The 24,541-nt window shown below is 37.1% G+C and overlaps 1 protein-coding gene across 1 annotated transcript in view; it reads left to right on the top strand.

Moving 5' to 3' along the window:
- LOC150094448 (glycine receptor subunit alpha-3-like) overlaps positions 1 to 24,541 on the top strand; it is an 81,500-nt gene that overhangs the window by 53,173 nt on the left and 3,786 nt on the right. Inside the window, exons 3-7 of the mRNA XM_090411807.1 lie at positions 7,559 to 7,626; positions 10,861 to 11,090; positions 18,998 to 19,080; positions 20,685 to 20,819; positions 21,092 to 21,453. Of these exons, the coding sequence (XP_090267933.1) occupies positions 7,559 to 7,626; positions 10,861 to 11,090; positions 18,998 to 19,080; positions 20,685 to 20,819; positions 21,092 to 21,453 (878 nt within the window). The remainder of the gene's footprint in view (positions 1 to 7,558; positions 7,627 to 10,860; positions 11,091 to 18,997; positions 19,081 to 20,684; positions 20,820 to 21,091; positions 21,454 to 24,541) is intronic.

Raw genomic sequence — 24,541 nt, 5'->3', positions numbered from 1 at the left:
AGATCTTTTATATATCCTAATAGTGTTTTTTGTTATGCTTTTGTTGTTTTATCTGTTTAAATGATTTTCTTTCTGAATTATTATTATTATTTATAATAACGTGTCTTCGAAAACACATTTTTGTGTCACCCTATCTGGTGAGGACTCTGATGCATTATAACAAACTACTGCCAAAAAAAGTTGGACGCCTCTCCTATGAATAGTAAGGAGTGAATATTATTAATTAAGAGTATTCCTCTATCTACAGATTTTTTTATTTCTTCAGTCAGTTCCATAAGTACTGTGCCGTGTTGGTAACATATAAGCCACACGACGAACTACTGTGACTAAGAGAACTAAGGAAAGGGAAGTTAGAGTACCCTCATAACTTCATTAAAAATATAATTATCGTATTTACTTCCTTGGGTAATTACGCAAGGAAATAAAAATCTTGGCGGATTCTCAACTACTTGACTCCTCTGGCAACACATCAAGCAATTGTTATTTCAGGACTTCCTCACATGCCACCCAGTTCTAATAAATCGACAAGAGGAATTTGATACTCTCTCTCTCTCTCTCTCTCTCTCTCTCTCTCTCTCTCTCTCTCTCTCCTAGCTTCATTTTTTTGGAACTTCCTTTGACAGACAGTTATCAAATAGTGTGTGCTGCTCTGTTGCAAAAGAGTCATACGGATTTTATAAAGCTTTAAGGAAAGAGCAGATGCAAAATAACATGCCATCTCATCCACCACAAAATTTCATTTTAGAGTACCACTGTCTTGATAAAGAGAAAACCATTTTAATGCAAAGGTCTGCATTTAGAGAGAATTCAGCTTCTAAAACACTTCTCAGACATTGAGAGTGCACGTAGAAATAACTGTTCGATTTGGTTCTACCGATTCTTGACAGGCTCATCAATGTTTGGATGCATTTGTAAATGAACAAGTCTTAATAGAGTAGCTAAGAATTATACTTGCGAAATGAAATAAAGGTGAATAGAAATCAGCATAAAACAGACATTATATTAAACAGCACATTTGGTGCGTGCAGTTAACAGAAATGCAAACTATGGTTTTTGACCACTGTTTGTATAAGTGGATAGACGTATTCTGTGATATTGTCATCTATGCGAAGCGTGATATTTCTCTAATGCCCGAAGAAAGTGCGTTTTCTTGTAGCAGTGACATGGATCACAATGCTGATGGATTGCTATACATTTATGTGAGCAATGCAGTATAAGTGTAAGATACTAGTGAGTCCAGCATTTATTTTTACTTAACTATATATGCATGGTTTAAAAACTCATTTAGAAATATTAATTTCTTTATTCATATACTGTATGACCACATTATTCGGTATCCTTATGTAATTGGGAGCCAGGGTTTGCTAATCGTTATTAGATAAGGATACCTAATAATCTGATCACGTGTATGAATAAAGAAAATAGTATCTCTAAATGAAAATAGTATTTCATCGCTAACCGTCCATATATTTATCTCGGTTAACAGTTAGGACAAGATGCAGCCGTTAACAGTTCCACTTTGTCCCAGAAGTTGTCCATTTGGATTGAAATCCGGTGAGCACTCATGCATGAAGTATGCTAAAGTCACCTTTATCCCTGATAAAGGTGAAATTTAGCGGGAAATAAATGGAACCTAACTGGGACCAAGTTCAACTTCAGGAGCGGAGCTCGGTAAGTTGGTCGCTGTTATCCCCCACCCAACACAGGATCATATTCTGCGTTCCGATATACTTCATTGCAGACCGCTGTCATTTGACGGCTTTTAAGGCTATGCAGTTCTTATAACCTTCCTGGCCTCTTTTATCAGCAAGCAGTTACCCCCCCCCCCCCACACACACACTAGGCGGTTAGTTTGATGTTTTCTGGTTGTTGGGCTGTTTTCAAAGTATACTCTAAACTAGATCAGAAACTTTTATTATTTTCTGCGAGGAAGAGAGGCATCGAGCATAAGATCAAACAACAACAATTTCAAAACTGCAATTATAATATCTGAGATTCTTGTGCTGAATGGGGAAAATATAATCTTTGCCTTCTCAGCACCTTTGATACAAAGCATGCATTTTACATAATTTTTAACGTCGCAAGATTATACATTTGCAGTTTTAGAACTTTAACATGCCGAAACCTCGAAAATGATTAAAAACAAAGAAAGATTTATCTTTATATAATATTATCAATATTTAGAAAAAAACTTCCAGTTTACTCAACGTATAGAATGAGAGTAGTATTTCAGTGAGCTCGGAGTAGTCAGTTCTCTAGCCTTGTTCGATACGCTCAATCACTGTTGTTCATAGGCATTCCTGCGAAACAGAAGTTTCCAAAACACCTGCACTCAGGCGTCAAATATCATAAGGGGATCTAAATCACTTACTTCACATTCTAGGCTGATCATCAATTGAATTTGTCCACATGTATACACTGGATGGCATGGGACACACAACACCTGACAAACAGAACATCAGGACGATGGTTAACTAAAAAATTATACTTCAGTGTATTCAAGCACAAGTAGATGTAGTTAAAATCCGCATTTAATCGACAGACAGCACATATAGTATTTTTTATTCGCTATGCATCAAGTCACATGACTCGATACATAATTTGAATTTTCTGTATAATTTACCCTAAAATTACAGAGAAACTTCCAAAATTGTAGAGGAGTGGGTCACTTAATGAGAAGTTCTTTCTCTCTCTCTCTTCGGATTGTACTCCACTCTCTCACTCCCATTTCCTACACACAACTTCCAGAATTAGTATACTTCTGAACTGAGGTGACTTTCCTCTTTTTAAGTTAATACATTTTCACGGTGCCTATTGATCAAAGAAACACGTCACTGAACGACGTGACAACTTAGATTTGAATGTTGTGTAGGATGCAAGGATTGACTAAAAGGGCTTTTCGACTGAGGCAAGTTAGCCTATCTCATAGGGAGTTTACAAGGCTCTTCTTTCACGTGAACTCAAGTTCTCACTACAGCGAAATGAACTAAATGGACGGAAAAACACGCACAATCAAGTCGATGTACTACCTTTAGCCATGATTTCAACAAATACCTTACACCGCCAATATCCAATGCAACAAATAGTGTTTCTGCTAAAAGAAGAGAGTGATGTATGGGCCGATATCCGAATAGTTGTGCGGACCAAATGCTTTGTCACTTTGTCTACAGCTGATTATGATTTTCATCTTATTTTCCAGAATCCATACACTGGCTTGAATATAGAATAAGTCAATCGCTGTTTATTGGAATTTCTGAGTTCATTGAAGCTAATTTTAATATTTCCATTAGAAGCACGAGTACTAACAGAAATACTGAAATTGAAAAACAAAGTTTTTAATAATCTCAAATATGAAAAAGAAATGTAAAGAATGATTTCTTTTCTTCGTATTTTCTTGGAAGTCGTTTTGACTTTTGTTATTAGTGAAATAAAATTTATTTTTGACCTAACTGTACATTTGAGACATCTAAATAACTCTCCCTGGCCAAATCATCAATTTTAAATTCATGTCATGTTTTTCGTTCCAGTTGTACTTCTCTGAAGTTCTTGTGCTTTTATGCCAAAAATAAAAAAAAATCGAGATAAAGCAGAAGCTGAAACCAGTTTACTCGAAATTAGTTGTCATGTGAGGCACAACATCTCAGTAGGGCGGTACACAGAGAAGAGAAAATCACACAGCTTGAGGCAGACCTCAAAAGAAAATATATCCTTAATAGAAGAATTAACAGATATAATAGAGATATAATGCCGATATAATAGAGGAATGATGTACGCATTAATGTGCTGTTTCTCGAAACAAAAAGAAATTAGCTAAATTACAGGCAAAACTAAAAGAAAAACGTCATCGGAATGATCGAAGCGAATATTTTATAATAATTGTCATTGTTTTGTTTTCTGGCAGGTCGCCTACAAAGCAGACGTTTCTGGTTTCTTCAGACTTAAAGAAAGCTGCATTGATTCTTGCGAGCTATCGCGACTTAAAAAACCTAAATAAACTTACTATTTTATTTCGTTGAGAACTTGCATAATCTGAATCGGCACTATCAAGCAATTATTTTAATACACTTATTATGTTCTTCCTGACTTGAATCCATGCACCATGAAGTTGAATTACAATGGAATGATCGAAGTCACAGGACTTGTTAGTGCACCACTTAAAGCACATACTCATTTGTTAAAGCACATATACTCAATGCTAAATTCAAAACGTACAGAAAGAGTAATTCCATCAGGTCTTTTAAAGTGAGCATGTTGCTGTAGACAGATTACTTACAACTAAGACGTAAAATGTGCTCAAACTTGCTCGAGAGTGTGAGTGAAAAGTCATATCAGGATTCAAATTGAATGGACTTGGAGGCTAAAAAGTTTGTATTCTGAGATTTTGTATCACTGTAGTTATAATGAGGGTAGTTGCCAACGCTATCCAAGAAACAAGAGCTGATAAAATCTTCATTCTACTTCATACAGATAGTCCGAAAGAGAAAAGCAATATTACCAACGCTAATCATAATATCTACGACAAAATATTTTGATGGAAAACCGTCAACTCTATCGAAGTGTTCATTCAAGTGGGACAGATGACACCATCTATCGCATGACGCTGTCGTAAGTGACCCGATCTAAATAGCAAACATTTTCCATCCACTACATTGCGAAATGGGTGTATTGAAGGAGAAATATGTGCTCACTGAGTCTGCAGCATACTTTGACTGTCATAGAAATGAGTGAAAGATAACAAGCACTCCCCTCACCTCGGGCGACTATTCTCCATGTCTTCCAGCACCTCGTTTCTGCACTACAGCAATATGCCGTACCAAGTACCTCTGAATGTGGGAATTCTTAGTAAAGTACTGACATCCCCGTATTTTTCTAAGCGCCTTACTCATCAGATCCCTTTTAATTTCCTTCTCCCAAGTCTGAAAAGCAATCTCGAGTGCAACCTTCAGTTTTACTTCCGCAACATCTCGAATCTACTCTGAAATGAAAACAATTTCGAGATGCTGCAGAAATAAAACTGAATGCACTGCAGCTGATAATTCACAAATAATGAAAGTGACTGTGGAATTGAGTTATGCATTTTTTATAATATAAATCCCATCCACGAATGATTATAAACATATAGTAATACTCTGCAACGAAAGTCGTCCATTCATTTTGTAAAGACATTTACAAAAATGTCCATGCTCATGGAGGAATTCGAGCCAGCAACATTTTTATGTGAAGGCAGGTACACTCTCCACTTGGCCAACTAGACCAGTTGCTAAGATGTTTGTCCTCAAAATTAGGATGATGTCCCCGACAGCATTTGATATGACATCATATCAGATTATGTCAGCTCTGGAATTTCATTACTTAGTATTATTTTATGTCCAGGTTACAAACAGCAAATAAAAGAGAGAACTCTTGAATCCATTCTTAGTGAAATGTACGATACAAACACAGCCAAGAACATGGCGACATCGAAGTTTCCAGCCATTCTAAGTAATACTAGAATTATGTGCGATATGCCATTTTAATATGCCAAAAGCTGAAGATGTAAAAAAAAAAAAAAAAATGAACAGGAAACCGAGAGCCGAATATGGACCACACATGATGAGTGAAAGTATATTTTTCTGGTGTGCAGTTGAAATCAGTTCTTCTTGATGCATTCAAGAAAAATGTTTCCTCATTGACAGTACAGGTTGAACTGGAAAGGCTTCCTTGAACGAGACGTCTTTAGGACTGGGCCGAATTCTAAACATAAGACTACAGAAATTACTCTTATTTTTGAAGATGGCTCCGTGATTTTAACTGAAGATTAGCTTTTTCGCAACTTTATGCACATTTATAAGCGTTTTGGATCGACAGAGATGGTTTTGGCACTGACCACATCATAGACCTTTTTTTTTTTTTAAAGGCTAATGGGAAAGGAGGGAAAGAGTTCAGCAGTGATTAAAAGTTTGGATAATATTAGAAAACTTATTAGAAATAAGTTTTCTAATAATTAAATAAAATAAACCCAGTAGCCCTTTTTCATTCTTCAGAAGAAATAGGCGGCGCTTTAAAAAAAAAAATCTACAGTTTTAGGAATCTAGTTTGTCTCCACGCCTCAATTAAAGTATTGGTGCATTTGCACGGAATGCTGAATTTCCTTATTCCAGCTACCATTCATTTATATGTTCTAGTGCTGCCCCAAACATCAGCAAACGCTGGAATAAATATAAAAAAACCTACTGAAAAGTTTCTCAAGTTAGTGACAAAACAGAAGCCACCAGGGCTGCTGTTTGTTTTTCCACTTTAAAAACCGCCTGATGTACATATTTTTCTAAACGTGTAGCTAAATTCGATCACTGACTAAATATGCGAAAGCAAAAATGAAATGTTGCCGAGTTTTATAATTGCATCATACGCCATCTAAAGACTTCAGAATTAAGGATTCTCGAAGAGAACAGATAAATGAGAGTTAAATCTGTTTTGCTATAGACAAAATATTTTTTGATGCCCGTTCAGAGACAGAAGTTAGACCCGACATAGGTTCACTTATAGGATATGAAATATGGTGGAACACTTTCCTTTAAAGGATTCTCTGAAGAACTTCATTGACGCATACTCTAAGGAGAGGCTGAAATGAATGCGTTCTCCTTCCTGAAACAAACTACGCGTTTCCATCGAAACGCATCATTTATCAATATATCAATATTTATCAATATCAATCGCGTTGTTTTCTAGCTCGTCTTATCCTACAATTTCGATTAAATCCAAACTAATTCGAAGGAAAATCTTTTTATATTCTGTGGTCATTCCATAGAAAAGGGTCGCATAATACATTTACAGAAAACGGTGTATTGAAATAAATTGATATCCTCTCTCTGTCTGTATGGTTCCCTCGTGATGAGCTCTTTCTAAAGTCTGATGATACGCTTTGAAGAAGAACCAGCGAACTTTAAGAGACGCGTGTCAGAATTATAATTTTGAAAATTATAAAAATTCATACATTTTGGCCATACCCACCAACTAGAAACTTTTTTCTATGCCCCCCCCCCCCCAGCAGAAACTAAACTCAAATTTTTAATTTTCCAAACTGGGAAAAATCGACCAGAATACACTCGCAGGATTAGGAGCATGAGATGGCCGCAGTGATTTGCCAAATTTTCGTCGCCTTTCCCCATCTAGTTCGTTGATAGATTAAGCTTAAATGGCACGGAAGAAAGAACACCAGCAGCAGCGACTATTAATTTCAATAAGTTAGCAAAATGAGATTACCGCCCACTCTCTTTGGTGAATAAAAAAGATGTTAGCAAAAGACGAATACACTAATTTTACTCAGTACGATAAAAGAGCATTTGTCGGCTGTACTAATACCATTTAGATCCAGACACAATACAAAATAAAAGGCAGACATTTATTTATTTATTCTCCCCCTCCTCCCCCGAGAATAATGCGTCTATAATTGCTTTTCATACAGGATAAATAAATGGGCGATAAAAGTATACTTTTTTTACGTTATGTCTTCATATTGATTTGTTTGAACAGTTTCCCTCTTAACTAATTGGATTTCATTCTCTCTTTGCCATTGCAGGACATCCAACGATGGTGACTGTTAATATATATGTTAACAGCCTCGGACCAATAAGTGCTGCAAATATGGTAAGTATTTCAGAGAATTTGAATACTTTTATTTTCTGGAGTCTTCTGTTTAAAATGTTGGTCATCTTGAGATCGTAGAAGAGATTATGATATATTAAAAGATAAGCAGAATATTTCTCAAAATAAGATACAAATCAATGTTTTCCTGCTGGAAATATTCTCTGTGTAAAAAGCAAAACGGTTTCATATATGTCAAGTGAAAGAAATAGGAGGTTATTCGCCCATATTTACTTTACATGATCTCTGATTCATTGATCAGCAAACAGTTGCTACAAAACACTTTAAAGTTGGATGAATTTAAAAATTATATTGTGGTATCTATCCTGTTAACCGATTCTTACAGTTTGGTTGTCGCAGAAAACAGAAGTGAAGGCGAAATTCTAAGCGCAGTGTTATCCCGACGAGCCAGGCATCTATCACAGAGGCATTCGCACAATATGGTTTAATAAAAACGAAACACGTTTGTCTTGATAAAGATGATATTTTTGTTTACTTAGCCTACAAAAGTTATCGATTTTGACATCCAGAAAGATCTGCTCTCTCTCTCTCTCTCTCTCGTGGATTTTAAAATTCTCTAAAGGACTGGCACATCTCAAGAGACGTACCGATGATAAATGAAAGTCTAGCAATTCTCAGATCAAAGAAAAACTACTTTTAGTAAGTTATATAGATATCTTTCTTATCTACATTAATGGAATACTCCAATGTAAGGAGGGAAAAGAAAAATCAACGAGGAATGCATTTCTTTCCAACGTATCAATCTTGAGTATTGGTTAGATACTATCTATATGTAGCTATCTCGTATTCGTTGTTTGTAATTTTCTTTTACCAATATATAAATTCTAAATAACTTATTTCTAACTTACATCCTTCTTTAACAATCCATCTAATTCTTCCCTTTAATATTTTCCCAAAGGCCAATAACGCTTCTGTTACACTCTACGAATAAAGTTGTGTCATTGAAAAACTCGCTTCCTAAAAACCGAAATTTCAGATGAACAGAAACTAAGTTTGGCTTAAGGAACTGCTCACAGTTTATTTTATCAGTTGTTAGTTATTTGTATTTGCAGGTGAATATCTAATGTAAAGTAGTGAAATGCAATATTAATTGTTTCATATACTACCAGATTATATTTAGGACTTCGATGCTAATATCAGTTTTGCACTGTCAGCGTGCTCTGAATACTTTCGGGAGAACAAATTTAATGATTTTACAGCACCTGTTCGAGAATGGTTTGTGTTTACAACAAAAGCGTTTTAAATAAGAGAAGTTTACATTGGCTGCAGGTCTGAATTTGAATGCTGTAGAAAGTACGAATGGAATTGTGTTCCGCTGGTATTTACCGTACATCGAATCTAGTACTCGTATAAAAGCCTAAGCAATCCACTACCTTCTCCATGGTTTGTCCTCCACGCTTTGTAAATCGGTGGCCATCTGAATAACCCTTTACTGAGTGCATATTGGAGGACAGCTTCTCTTCAGATATCTATACCAACAAAGGAGTAAATTTAACACCTTGGTAAATATTTCACTGCTGCAAAGTCTTGAGTTTCGTATCTTTTCTGCATATGCAATCTCAGTTCGCTTCACCTTCCTTTGCTTTCAGTATTACCTAGCTCTTCATACACGATTAAATATTTCTTCTTGGGCCGACATTCAGAGAAACTTAGGCTAATACAGAACACCATTTTACACACCAAATGAAATTCCTTATTACCCGTATTGCCTCTAACCTCTAGCATTTTCTGTGTTCTGGACTCATTGTAGATGCACAGACAACTGACAAAGTTACCATTCACCCAGTCTCCTCACATCCCAAAAACCTTGGTGTGCCTTTCGGCTCAAGTTTGTACAAATCGTAAATATGTCAAATTATAAAATACTGTTTTCACATTTGGAGTGCAACAAAAACTATTCCAGTCATCCTTAATACTGTTCTGAAGACATTTCGTCTAACAGTTCTAAATTATGTAAACAATAAATTCTTAGCCCGCAAAAGCTACTAATGTACACTATAGGCTTACAAACTTTGATGGGTAGAAGTCACATAAAAAAAAGAAACCTCATTATTTCCCCCTTCTCTCTCTCACACACATACACATAGGCTCATCCCACCCACGAAAGGCTTCTAGAAACCTATAGTTCGTTGGTACCGTGGATGGGCAAGGCAAAACATTTTTTCCCGAATTTTATTAATTTCATTATTTATTTTCATAATTCGGAAACTTTGCTTTAGAAACCAAACATAAAAAATATCCAAGTCACTTCCAACCTCCAATAAGCAGAGCGGTGGTCTCTCACACTGGTGATAAATTTCATCTACCACCTAAAGACAATCGCAAAAATCCATTCGCATAGCGGATTCGAACCGTAGCATGTTGGCTGTAAAACTGACGCACTATCCACTCCACCAACTAGGCCGGCAAACATACCTTCACAGTGCAGTTTCACCGAACTAACAAAAAAGAACAGGAATGTGTTCCTTTACTCTTAACTGCTTTCCACGCAAAGCTTAATGTGGTAGTGGATCTGCAAGTCCTCTGGTTGACGTACTAAAATTCGCTTGATCCGCACTCTACTATAAGAATTTTTGGGTTAATATGAAAGGATCCAGCCTCCGTAGCTCAGTCAGTATAGACGAAGCCCTTTGGTCGGAAAGACCTCAGTTCGATTCCCGTCTATGACGTGAGGAACCTTTATCTGGTCTCTTTCGACTAAAGTTTATTTAGTCGAAATAATAAAGGTTATTTAGTCGAAATTTTCTCATACGAAGGTGGAGGGATTTTTAATCCCTCAAAACAGGAGCAAAACACCTTGCTCATAATAGCATATAGCTATTCTACCAGCCGTACGGCTGAGGGTACAAGATAAAAAGATCCGACCACCTCATATCCCACAGCCCAACTATCACACTTCAGTATTTCGCGCGGAAGTTTATATATATATATATACAGTATATATATATATATTTTTTTTTTGAATCACTGCAAAGGCAAAAGGCTTCATTATTGAAAAACTACAAGAGACACTATGATATTAGACAGGTGTTCCAAATAAATGAACCAATCTGTATAAACTCATTGGCCATATTATTAGTACGTGGTAATGAATAAATCTTCGTATACACCACTTTTACACCATGCGTTTTATATCAGTTCCTCGTACGTTTAAAATTACGTGTGTGTATGTGTGTAAATCATTCTCAGCTACTTTTCCCCCATATTTATTTCCAGGAGTTTGGCATGGACATTTATCTTCGTCAGGCATGGTTAGATAAGCGCCTAAATCTGGCTAAGTACGAAGTGAAAGACACTGTAACTCTCAATGGTGAGGATCTCATGGAACGAATCTGGAAACCAGATCTTTTCTTCCGTAACGTGAAGCAAGCGAGTTTTCATATGGTAACAGTTCCTAACAAGTTGATTAAGATGTCACCTGATGGGCAAATTCTTTTCAGTATGAGGTAGGAAATTAAACAGCAGATTTATGAATTATGTATATATTTCACTGAATAGTTTTCTTTATTGAGTATACACTGTTTGGAAAGAAGTCAATGGTGCATCGTGCCATGTAACGAGTGACGTGTTTGTAGCCTGTATAAATTGAGGAATACAATGCTCCAAAGTCATTGTAACTGTGTCAGGGTAAAAAGGTGCGAGAAGGGAAATGACCGAGTTTGAAAGAGGCGTTGTGATAGGTTGCCATGTTGGAGGCCTATCTGTTCGGCAAATTAGGCTATCTCAGGTCAACAATACAGAAATCGAAACGCAGGGACTCAACTGCAAATGCTGCCACAGGAAGAGCGCTGCGAGGGATAATTTGTAAAAACTACCATTCGTCTGCTGACACATTAAATGCCTATTGTGTTCCAGCATCGACTGGAATACAATAGGCACAAAAAGATTCAGAACCGAGGCTGACAACATGGGTTCCCATGGTAGAACCGCAATATGCAAGCCCCAAATTATCCAAACTAACATTCAGAGTCGTCTGTAGCAGTACAAAGAGCGTTTACAGTGGAAAGTGGAAGCTTGGCAAACATGGACCAACGATACACCCTCTACCGAGCGGATAGGCAGTGTGAGTGTGGCGGAGGCCTGGTGAACGTCTCTTACCACACTGTGTAATCCCCAACTATGAAATCTGTAGGCAGTGTTGTGAAGGTATGGTCCTGTTTTGGCCTCGGACCTCTGTCGGTGCCACGAACATTGAACGAGAGGTGTCTGAACATTCTGGACAATGCACCCGTGTCATAAGGCTGCTGCTGTAACTGCATGGTTTTGTGCACATCATGCCTGGCTTCTCCAGAGCCACGATCTTAACTCTATTGAACATCTCTGAGATGAACTAGAGCGTCGCGTGAGGTCAAGGGATGTACACCACACAACAGTCCAGGACCTCATTACATGTCTAAAGGAAGAATGGTCGATATTCGGTAAGATTACTGCATTCAGATGTCACACCGACACAGGTCTATTTGCTCTGTAGTTGGTGTAGCGTGATTTGTCCTTCCATAACAGTAGTTATGGAGCATGTGTAGTGGGACGTGGAAGCTTTCCGATCTTCCACGTCCACACATGCTCTTTTCACCACTGAAGATGACGTTGAATGTTGGTTCGAGTAATGTGGGGCTTGCATATGGCCTTACCATAGAAACCCATGCACTTCTGTTCTGAATATTTTTGTGCAGATTCGTGTTCCCGTCGATTCCCGGAACTTCTCTTTCAAAGTATCGGCAGATGAATGGCGGTGTTCAGATATTATCCTTCGTAGCACCCTACAGTCACGTTCTGTGAGTGTGGTGGATCGCCCACTGCAGGTAGCACTTGGACTTGAATCCCCTCGCTTCCATCTCATTGATTATAGTGTCATTGATTGTTGACCTGGGATGGCCCAATTGGTCATCCATCAATTTGCCGAACAGATATGCCTGGAACATGGTATCCTATCACAACGCCTCTGTCAAACTGTCAGTTCCCTTCTCGCAACCATTTCACCCGGGCGCAGTTGCACTGACTTGGGAGTATCATATTCTTCCAATTTATACCGGCTACATATACACGTGAATCGTTAAATGGCACGATGCACCTTGCTCATATGAGCGTCCGTTAACTTCTTTCCAAGCAGTGCAGGTTAAACCCTCCTGAGCACATTAAAAATTCTACTGCATGACACAAATGGAAGTTTTATTCTAAAAGGCATGATACAAAGTAAAAGACATTATACTTTGCTCGAATTTGTCGTTATTTAGCATACTATTAACAGTATAGGACGCGGTATTATTGTTTTATTGTAACAACTTATTTCACTTTATTAATTTTTTTTTTCAACTCAAAGTTGACATCATAATGCCGATGATTTTTTATCAACCTCAGATTTACTAATGATTGATATATATCTTATTAGAGTTTTGGATTTCATATTTCATGTTAGTCTTATCAACAGCCAGTTCTTTTCTCATGCTCAAATTAGGAAGTGAGGGGGGGACGTCTTATTTATGAGGAAAATGAAAAATACTACCTTTAAAATATATTGAATTTGCTTTATTTTCCACTGAAAGGAACTTTGAGGAAATAGCAATTTGGTTATTTTGGAAATACATTTGGTTGTATTTCCACAGGGAATTGAGACACCATAACATTTCTCGGGATGGACTCTGGAGTTTGTAACGATAAAGTTTGATTAATTCCTTTCTTTTTCATATAACTGTTATGAGGTTGACCTTTACAGTAATGAAAACAACGAAAAAAGAAACAGAAAATTTATGAACTTCTGTTTCATTGCAAATTATTTGTGATATAACATTTCAGTCACAGAAGTTATGGGAAGAAAAATGGAAAAATATAAATTTCACGTTCTCTGACTTGACATACTGATGGGTGTTATTTGTATATTTTCATATTTATTCTCAAATAAAAAGCAGTTTAATTCATAAACAAGGTATTTTATTAATACTTATTACGCAACTGCTAATTAATGATGTTTTCATGTGCAAAAACAATAGGAAGAAATAAGCATGGTTTAAAATATTTAACAAATTATTAAATTAATTAGTAAATTAATGCAAAAAAATTGCTCAGAACTTAAACACCTGCATCACTTTGTTATACTCATTATATTATTTATATATATAAAATCGCAAAAACACGAGAAGCTAATTTTGTGAGAAGCTTACAAGAGAAAATAAATATCCTGGTTTCTCCATTTTGCGTCAGTGTGGTGCACAATTTGGTCAAGTTATTATTGAATGAGCTCTCTAACATTTTCAGGTTTGGAAATTCTAGAACTTCTCACGTGGTTTCCTTAAACCAATCATATTGAATAAATACACACCCAATGCTATTAAGTTTCTTTTTTTACCCATTTACCGTAAATGCTAAGTGTCAAATGATTTTCATTACAAGATGTGAGGCTATGAGCCGACTTCTTTGGAGACCTGAAGTGACATAAAAAACATGCTCCGATTTTTGCGCCAATTCAAATGGCACACCGGGATTATCGGATTATAAAATCATTCAATCTAACCATAATACAGATACTGTATTTGTTTGCAGTCTTTCTCGAGTGGGAATGACATATACTAGTTAGTGTATTATATTATAGGCTCAGCAACTTTCTGTAAGAAAATGACATAAGTCTATGTCATCCGTTGAAAAAGAAAGAACAAAATGGAGATAGCAGCATTTTCGCTACCTTTGAAAGAATGTAAGCATAAGCAACCACAGCCAACCAAATACGCCGTTCATGATATGATCCATTGAGGTGGTTTAATTTAAAGAGACCCTTTGTTATTCGAACCACAAAGGACAAATCGTCACTTTTTGGTAGAACATCAACTCACTGGACTGATTTCCTTCTCATAGCGCGTTAAGGATGAATCCTAAACCTTTAACTAAACCTTGCTCTGGTGACTAAATGTTGCAAAATTTGCAGCATATTGCCTGATGTCCATAGACATTAAAGGAGATAGAAGGAAACTAGTTTGCATGTTTCTTGAACAACTGAAGATTGTACAGTCTTTGAAGAAATTCAAAGACAAACAAAATGAAGGAGATTGTTCCAAAGGATAGCAGTAGATGAAATGAAAGAGACTGAAGAGAAGTTCGAGGTTTCAAGTTGGACAGCAGTCAGAATGCAGAGCCTATTTAAATAACATGAAGATACTTTATCGGGTGTGATATATACACTGCTTGGAAAGAAGTCAAAGGACACAATACTGTGAGAACAAAACAACTATGGCGTTCACCTCAATACGATGTAGGACCTCCTTTCGCTTCGATGACTGCAGCAATCCTATGGAACATATTTTCCACAAGAGTATGATAGCGATCAATAGAAATTTTGGACCATTCTTTGTGTGGGCATGTAATGAGGTTCTGGAATGTTGTGGGGCGGACGTCCTTTGAGCTCACCCAATGCTCCAGTTCATCCCACAGATACTCAATAGGGTTGAGATCAAGGCTCTGCGGGGACCAGTCAAGTGTGATGACGATCATGTCTTCAAATCATGCATTTACAGTAGCCTTAACACAGTGCATTGTCTTGCACTATATCATAAAATCGCCACAAAGTAGGAAGCAAAGCACTGCATTACCCAGAATGTTCAGATATCTCTCGGAGGTCAGTGTTCATAGCACCACAAAGAGAGGAGGTCCGAGGCCAAATTATGAAAAAAAGGCACGCCACCACCTGCGAATTTCCTAGTCAGGGTTACGCACTCTGATAAGAGAAATTCATCGGGCATCCGCTACACCGCCACCCGTCCTTTTGCTCGGTAGTGGGTGTAGCGGATTCGGATTTTTCATTCCATAACACAGCATTCTAAGCTTCCACGTCCCACTGCACTACTGAAGAGGACGCTGCATATTGGTTTGGTGCGGCTTGCATATTGCAGTCCTACCATGCCGTGAACCTTGACTCTGAATGCTTTTGTGCAGATTCGTGTTCCAGTCGATGCTCGAAACTTTACATTCAGCATGCCGGCGACGAATGGTAGTTTTACACATTCTTTTTCGTAGCAACATACGTTCACGTTCGGCGAGTCGTCTGCTGTGAGTATACAACTTACACTTAACTCTCCGCGCCTCCATCTCAGTATGGCATCACTGATTGTTGACCTGGGATGGCCCAATTTGTCAACAGTTTGTCGAACAGATAGGCCTGCAGCATGGCATCCTATCACAACGCCTCTTTCAAACTCAATCAGTTCCCTTCTCGCACCCAGTTGCACTGATTTTGGAGCATCGTGTTCCTCCAATTTATACCGACTACAAACACGTGACTCGTTACATGCGCAGTGCACTTGGAAAGAAATTGAATTTCCTGATGGGAGACGGCACAATAGCTCTTCCGCTAGGTGTAGGTAGAGCAGCATCTATTTAATCATTCCCTATTTATTTAAAAGTTGTAGTTGCGACATTGACAAGAAATATTCTGTATTGTGAACGTGCATTGTATGCTAAAATAATACACTTCAAAGAACAGTCTATGCATCAAGTTCTGGCTCAAACTGAACTAGGAAATCACCACAGATATGTTCTAGATGTTAAACATAGCGTTTCCGAGAACAAAGAACGAAAAGAACTTTCATTGGTTTTACTACTTGAAATATGGAATGGCATTCTCATATATTTACGAAACTGTGCATGCCTTATGAATTTGTTTCCAAGTCAAAGGGCGTTTTAGTAGCGCAGTTGAGAGTATGTTGCTACATTTTCCCTCTATATGAACTGATCTGGGATCGTATTCCGTCTAGGAGGCCTGAAACCTTTATAAATATATTTTTCCCTTTAACTAAAGGCTAGTTATCCGGTCTCATATGGAAGTACCGATTTTATTTCGGGAGACTCGGTCTTGTCATCTCTCAAAATACGCAGACCTGTTTGCGCAACAATGTAATTTTTATTTATTTATATTTTATTTTTGAGTCATACACGAAAGGTTGTTTGATCAACCTATAGTACATTAGTAGCATGTATGGGTAGTGAATTGAGAAAGAAGGTTCTTGTTCGCATTTGATTTAAAAGCCTGTATTTCTTGGGAAACACAACAGGGGAAGAATGTTCCACAGCACAGCAGGGATGAAGAGGAAAATAAACTTGTTCTGTTTGTTTCAAGGTGCACTGTGAAGGGATGTTGAGCAGCAGCTGCACGTGTTCCAACAGCTTAGTACTAAATTAAAAGATACTCATAGCTTCACTTGCTTCGGCCGTAATTCCAATTGACCTGTAGGATCAATTGGAAAACCTCAATTCTATTCAAATATTTTATAGTCTTTACGAAGGTGTGAGCCGAAATAACCCAAGGTCATTTCGGCTGGCATTTTTCATTCCATTGGAGAGAGGTTTCTGTATTATCATGACAATACTTCTACTCCGTCTGCTTTCTCCGTAGAGGAATTTCTAGACAAAAAGATCGTTGCTGTTGTTCTTCATCTCGTGTTTTTCATATATGACAATATGTGACTTTTGGCAACTAAATTTGTCACTGAATTCAAGAAGATTAATGATATCATTAAAAATAAAAAATAAAATAAAATAAAAAACTCAAGCACTAAAAACACAAAACGCTGCAGATGTCGAGTTCGCTATGAATTCATTTCAAAGACTTTGAAAACCAATTCATTAGAAATAGCATATAAATGAATTTATTCTAAATGCGTATGTGTGTGGGGGATGGGGAGGATCGATTTTTTTTTTTAATCACATACTTTCTCAGCGAAGAGGTTTAAGTAGGTCGTTAACCTAACGGATTTTTTTGTTGTTTATAGCATCGTCATTTTGATGCAAATTTTATGTTCTGAATGAGCATTACGGAAAGAAAAAAGGAAAATATTTCTGTCACGTGAAGAATTAAAGATAAGTAACAACATTTCTGTTGCTTTCATTCTGAATCCAGTAAGAAGGAGTCTTCAGTGCTGTAATTACGCATTCCAGATTCTAGTGAACAGATAAACGAAAAGAACGACTGGTCAATCTCCATTATTTGGCCTACAAATATCCCCCCCCCCCCTTGCTAGCCGCCAAGTCTCAGTAATCACCGATTTCTTTCTTCTCAGTATTTCATAGCAAAAACCTCGACGTCATTAATCTGCGTTAATCCGCTGCGATAAAAGAGGCCGTTCAGATATAACCGAGTAACCAACCATGTCGACTTCATTTGCAAGTGAATTGAGTCTGAACTATATATTAAAAGCATAAAAAGTAGATTATATTTTCTTTGATGCCAATATCAAAGAGAAGGCTTGTCAGGTTTTTATTTATTTATAATTTTATTTTAAGACCAGCTACTTAGGTCAACCTCGCTTGAAATGTGTGGAAAAATTACATTACTTTTCTTGATCAGATGTGAAACTTTTTGGTTTTAGAGCCTTTTCTTTGGTGTTCATGGCCATGCTTGGCAATCTCAATGTGATAACAATACTCAACTCAATTCCATATTTCTCTCTTGCTCCTGTTGTTTTAATTCAGTTTTAGATAACGATGTGCATTTACCGAGTCATGCTCGAATATTCTATTACAGTGTGCAGTTTCCCTTTATCATTTTAAAGAATGCAGTTTCTAATGCAGTATTGATCTTAGTCCCCGAAATGAAACTGTTCAGTCACGTTATGTAAAAAACAAACTATCATGTTAATACACGGATGTTAATAGTATATTTTTCGAGAGAGAGAGAGAGATGAAAATGGGGGCCGAGGGTTTAAGTAGTTCACCAGCGATAATAATCAATTCTGTGCTAGCTCTCCCAGTAATTATTTACTCACTCAATAGCAGCCTGTGAGAAACGAGCAAACATGAGTATGACGTTCGAAATTGATTAGCTGCGTATGCATATTTAGAAGGATGTCGGTTTGTGACTTACAGTGTGCATATCAAGAAATTGAACAAGAAATCCTTTTCAATTCTTCTACCTTTTCAATGTAAATCACATCCTCTAAAGGTTGTAAACCAATAATACATTAGTATACTCATTGGTCTAAGGTTAAAATAATCCCGAACCTACTTCTAGACAACAAACATGTAACCTTTCCAGCCACTCCAAGTCTCCGTTAAGCAGGGTGGTGGTGGTGGTGTCTTTTCACTATAACCATGGTTACAGCAAAATGACACGAAACCAGTTTAGATCTACTGTTGTTCATCCATATTTAAATACATAATTGTTTTTTGCGCAAGACCTTGACAGTATGGGGAGAAGGAGGAGGTTATCTATCGCCAGAGAAGAACTGATGTCCTGTTTACAAATAATATAATGTAGTAGCGATGTAAGTGACGTCATATCATATGGAGTTGAAATTTCCATATCATACAATTCAGTCATTTGAATATTTTTACATATGAATTTAACTTCATTTCTGCTTCCTTATTTCCTTAGGTTGACTCTTCGTTTGGGTTGTCAGATGACTTTTCGGAAATACCCTCTCGATACGCAACACTGTCATGTGGTTGTAGGCCCATGTAAGTATATTGAGTAATTTTTTTTTTTTTTTTTGACTGGAGGGATAATGTGTTTCCATAAATATAACTATTAAATATTCAGTGAAATTCATTCTTTACTTTCGATGCATTTCACTTCTAAAGACCACAAACAAACCATGCAACTGAATTGTGCGATATGTACGGTAGGTTAAAAAGAAAGTGCTGGCAACACTGTTGTAGTTGGCAAGAGCATCGTCGTGGTGGTGGTGGGGGGGGAGACTTGCCTGAGCGTAACTGTGCTGTCGAATGTCCGCATAAACAATGTTAACACCAAATCAGACAGCAAGACTGAATGGTGCAAGGGCGGCAATACAGAAGTGCGATGGAGTGGACGAACTAGCGTCAAAATGCTACCTTAAAGAGGTTTACGAAAGAGAAACAAGGATCACCAATAAAAATATGTTCGTGAGTGATGCAAAGTCTAATGGAAAGAGGGCAACGAATATGATATTCTTTTCGAAATTTTTTTTAAAAATCTTATAAAGCACAGGAGAGGCAGAAAGGCAAATAAAATTAAGACAATATTAAGACATTAGCTTCATAACCTGAGTTACTTCCTTCTGATGCCATTTTCCATGTTGTCTTCAGTCACAGCATCCGCACGTACAATGGTCACTGCCAATAGCTTCACACTTTGTGTATAAATGGAAATGCATCCTGAACTGGGCTCATGCACATTGTCCCGATCTTGGCGAAGTACTGATGCCACCCACTGTAACCCAGTCAATGTGGCAAACATAGTTTCTCCGCAATTCACATGAGCATTTATTCTGACACGAGCAATCATCTTGCAACCTGGGTTTTATAGATTCATAAGCATGGTTACTCTTTTATAAAACCATTTTCCTTTTGGATCCTCTCTCATCTTGCACTGAGAGAGAGTCCAAAATTTTCTATGCACCATTTATTTTACTGTCCGAATATTTTTTTTTCTATTTACCTCCACATGTACAGTTATAAGCACCACAGACACAATCACGGTCTGTCCAACCAACACAGCGTCAATGTTAGTATTGTAATTAACATTATCAAAGATAACTATCCAAAGTTAATAACGAAATCAAAAATCAGTGGTAGTTACCAGAAGTGTAAGAAACGCTATCGTTTCTTCGTCTACCAGCAGAAAACATGTTTACAATTTACCACAGGCAATTTTTTACACTGGATGCGTCACTTCAATGGATGTTACATAATGTAAAGTATACCGTAGTCTCCTGGAAAAGGAATTCTAAAGATAAGAAAGACCAGCTGAACTATCATCCAATTATTTTAATATAATCTCTAGTACGAAATAATTTCAAAAACTCAATTATATATATATATATATTTTAATATAATCTCTAGTACGAAATAATTTCAAAAACTCAATGGTCTAAGGTATATATATATATATATATATTTTTTTTTTTTGTAATATAATCTCTAGTACGAAATAATTTCAAAAACTCAATTATATATATATATATATATATATATATATATATATATATAACACTGAATTTTCATGCTTGTATTAAGTGCAGTTCTGATTCCATGACAGAGGAAAAAAAATCACTGATGTTCGTGTTCCGGATTCATTGCAGATGCACAGACAACTGACCAAGTTACTATTAAATGGCAGGATGTTGATCCAATCAACGTCGAGGGGTCTGGAGAACTTCCGGAATTCGACGTGGTGGATTATTATCGCGGCAACTTTACGCGAGTTATCGACACAGGTAGGTTTCTCACAAAGCACTCATTATCTACACATCCCTACATGTTCAAAAATAAGTGCTAACGTTTCTCAAAGAACTGGATGCCTTACTTAGCTTACAAACGCATGACAGCATGTTCAAAAATAAGCACTATAAAATACAATTCTAGAAAAGGGAATTTTCTGTATTTAAGTAAATTTTTTGCATGTTGCATGACATATCATATGAAATAATTGTAAGGAACCCTATCACCTGCTTCTATTAATGTATTGTTTCTTTATTTTCCTTTGCAGGATCCTTCAGTTTTCTGAATGCCACCTTTATTCTAGTCCGTCAAAATGGCTACCACATGGTCCAGACGTACTTGCCCACGTTCCTTATTGTCATGGTTTCATGGGTTTCTTTCTGGCTGAATGTGGATGCGACGCCCGCTCGCGTTACTCTTGGAGTAACCACACTACTTACCCTGACCACTGTGGCATCGGGTGTGCGAACCCAGTTGCCTCCTGTGTCGTATGTGAAGGCCATTGACGTCTGGATTGGAGCATGTTCTGTTATGGTATTCGGAGCACTCCTGGAATTCACTCTCGTTAACTATTTGTCAAGGAGTAAGATCACCTCTGTGGAATTCCGAAAAAATCTCGCTCTGTTTACGGTAAGGACCTTTGCTTAGATGCGATTGTGTTATCCGTTTTGCCTGTAAGCTAACATAAAACGAACATCATTCTACATGTATTAATAAATATCAATGAATGTTTATTACTTATCAGCACTGCAAGGCAGTGGCGCAACCAGAGGAGGGGGGAGGGGCCCTGACTTCCCCCAAAGAAAACGGAAAAAAATAACACTAGAAAATTTTCCAAAAATTTTTTCCTAATTAAAATTCATTTTTTAAAATGTCTGTTGTGCCGTGTCTTCTAATTCTATACTACTTATGAATTAGCGATCATTGCAGATGCTCCGTCACAGGTCATATACGATGTGTAGTGTGTATTCTCAAATCGTCTACTCAACTCCCCCCCCCCCCTCAAGATTAAATCCTGAGTGTGCTACTGATGCAAGGCCCAACGTTTATACAGCATCGACATTAGAATGGAAACAGAATGATGATGAAGATAAAAAATGTCCTTTTGATGACTTTACTCATCTAATTTTATAAACTATCACATGGGATAGGGTTCAGAAATAGCAACCAGGCGACTAATGCTATGAGACATAAGCGTTTTACATCTGTGAGTTCTCGCATCCACTTTCGGACTAATGCGTCTTTTTGGTGTGAAGAATCCGTCTTCTGCAAACAAAGCACACTACCTTCGCCCGAGTCTCTTTTATTCAACATGTTGTAAAGTTCCTCGCCTCCTTGATGCACTTCAACAAAGGGTTATTTTAATTTTTTTTAATATATATTTTTAATGGCAAATCATCTCTATAATGGTCACACTGTGCTATGGAGTGACCATGCATCTGATGATATCCAACGAATAGATCATGATGAATTTATCTGAAGGGATTTTAGGTGAATATTTAGAACCAAATGGTGCAGAAACTTCAAATTTCTCTGTGTGGCGAATGTAAAGCAATCATCGTTAAGAGGAAATGTCAAAAACAAAAGTTTGAGATATGCTGCTGGTCATAACAATACTCTGCTCAAAGCTAAGACTATATGTTTGGCATTAGCAATACCTACTGTAGACAGACCGTATTCAAAATGGATTCCAGTCTCATCCTATTAGCTCTTCATTGAGTTTCCGCAGTGGTAATAAACAATATTCGTGACTAACTAACCTAAATTATTAATTATCATATTTTGTTCCTCATAGGAATACATACAAATGTTATGCATAATTTCAAGTAGCTTCTGCTTATACGAACAGAACAAGTGTCTCATATCCAGTTAATAATGCGGGCATTGCTGCGTCACGTACACAACCTGAACATTATCATTATATATATATATATATATATATATACGTACACAACCTGAACATTATCATTATATATATATATATATATATATACATATATATATATACATACACACATTTTACACCACACACACAATGTTGTATTTTTTTTATATATATATAGTCCGGAAACTCAGCTCTAGAGACAAAACTTCCATCTTTTTCAAACCACTTAAGGTTTTCGGTAAATACAGCTGTGGTTTCACACCGGGCGATTAAATTCATCTCCCACCTAAACACAACCACAGACATTCCATGTCCAGGTATGATTCTAACTCGTAACCTGTTGGTGGGAAAGCGGATAATACGCTAACTCCTCGGCCAACCAAACTGAAAAATAACCTAATTACCCACCCGTAAGTCTGCCCTGCCTCAGGTTATCACGATTCATAATATTCTGCAAGGTTGAGGCGTCTTCCACTCATTCTCGTTTGTTAACAACTCATTATGCGATCCTGGTATCGCATTCTGTTGTTTCTTTATCAAATCTGACTTTTCAACAAGTAACTGATTTTCTTCGAAGTGATATCGCAATGTGATTGGTATGTCCATGAACCACGCGATGCTGCATTGGGTGTCTTCTAGGAGGATTGTCGGCTACGTGAAATTATGGCCGAAGCAACGAGGCCAATGTATAATGTCTGCTAGTTGCATGCTAGCCATTTTTCTGGTTTTGTGGAATATCGAATTTCCGGGAGGAAGACTTTTGCCACTAGCGAATGAGATGCATTTCAATGAAGTTACTTTCATTTGAAAAGACCTTATTCACATTCGGATGTTAACAGTTACAATAAATGATTTTATATATTTTATTATCCTACTTCATCGCAGTTGAATGTCATTATATATTGTACTGTGTGCACATTCGTAGTTCCTGGAGTTCGTATAATATTTGAGGAGATTAGCTCATCTTATATTATCTACTCTGGGCGGAACAGTATTGTTATTACCCTGATAGTCTAGCAATAAAATACAAAAAAAAAAAAAAAAAGTTAACTACACGTAAAAGATGCAAACTCCCAAAAGCATCACGATCGTTACAACTCACGTCTTCAAGAAAATTGATATTTATGAAGAGATTTTCCACGTGAAGAAGCAAACTACAAATTCTCGAAGTATTTTAATGACACGTCTTCAAAAAAGTTGCAAGTTCGGAATCGGCAGTTTCACTTGGTGTGGTAATGCATTTCTGGAGCGCAGTTGAAAGAATGACGGCACGTGTGCCCGACTACTATAAAAGGCCTGATTTAGATCTCATCTTTGGCTCTTCGCTTCCCCCCCTCTAATTCTGGGTAAGCTATCCGGTTTCGTAGGGCTGTAGTAATGTTTTTTAACAGACAATAATATTGTGTAGTTGTAATGTAGGAGGTGGATCGTGTAGTCTACCCTCCCGTTAAGAGTTCTGAGACCCGATGGAGATGTCATGTAATAAAAGTAACCATCGATGTTATTGCTTACTGAAGGAATGCCATTTGAAAGTGTTGTTATATGATTTTGCAAGAATATATATATATGTACAAAAAATGAAATGTGTGCTTCCTTGGTGTGTCTCCATAGGTAAACAATTTTAGTTGCATGTGATAACGGAAGTATTCGCTTTTAAAATGTTTTAAGTAACCTGATATAAAGTTCACACGAAACTTTCAAAAGTATGCACTTCAATTAAATTTCTTGTTGGATTTTTGCGAAGCATGCAATCGCTCGCATGATAGATGATGCGAGTACAGTGCTGGCTATTTGTGGAGAAAGCATACAAATTACAGAACACCTGCTGCCACT

Source organism: Typopeltis vanoorti, chromosome 22 (genome assembly GCF_054136105.1).
Source record: "Typopeltis vanoorti isolate ZY-2024b chromosome 22, IOZ_Tvanoo_1.0, whole genome shotgun sequence".
NCBI classification, from domain to species: domain Eukaryota; kingdom Metazoa; phylum Arthropoda; class Arachnida; order Uropygi; family Thelyphonidae; genus Typopeltis; species Typopeltis vanoorti.
This window is presented reverse-complemented; position numbering and strand designations above follow the sequence as displayed.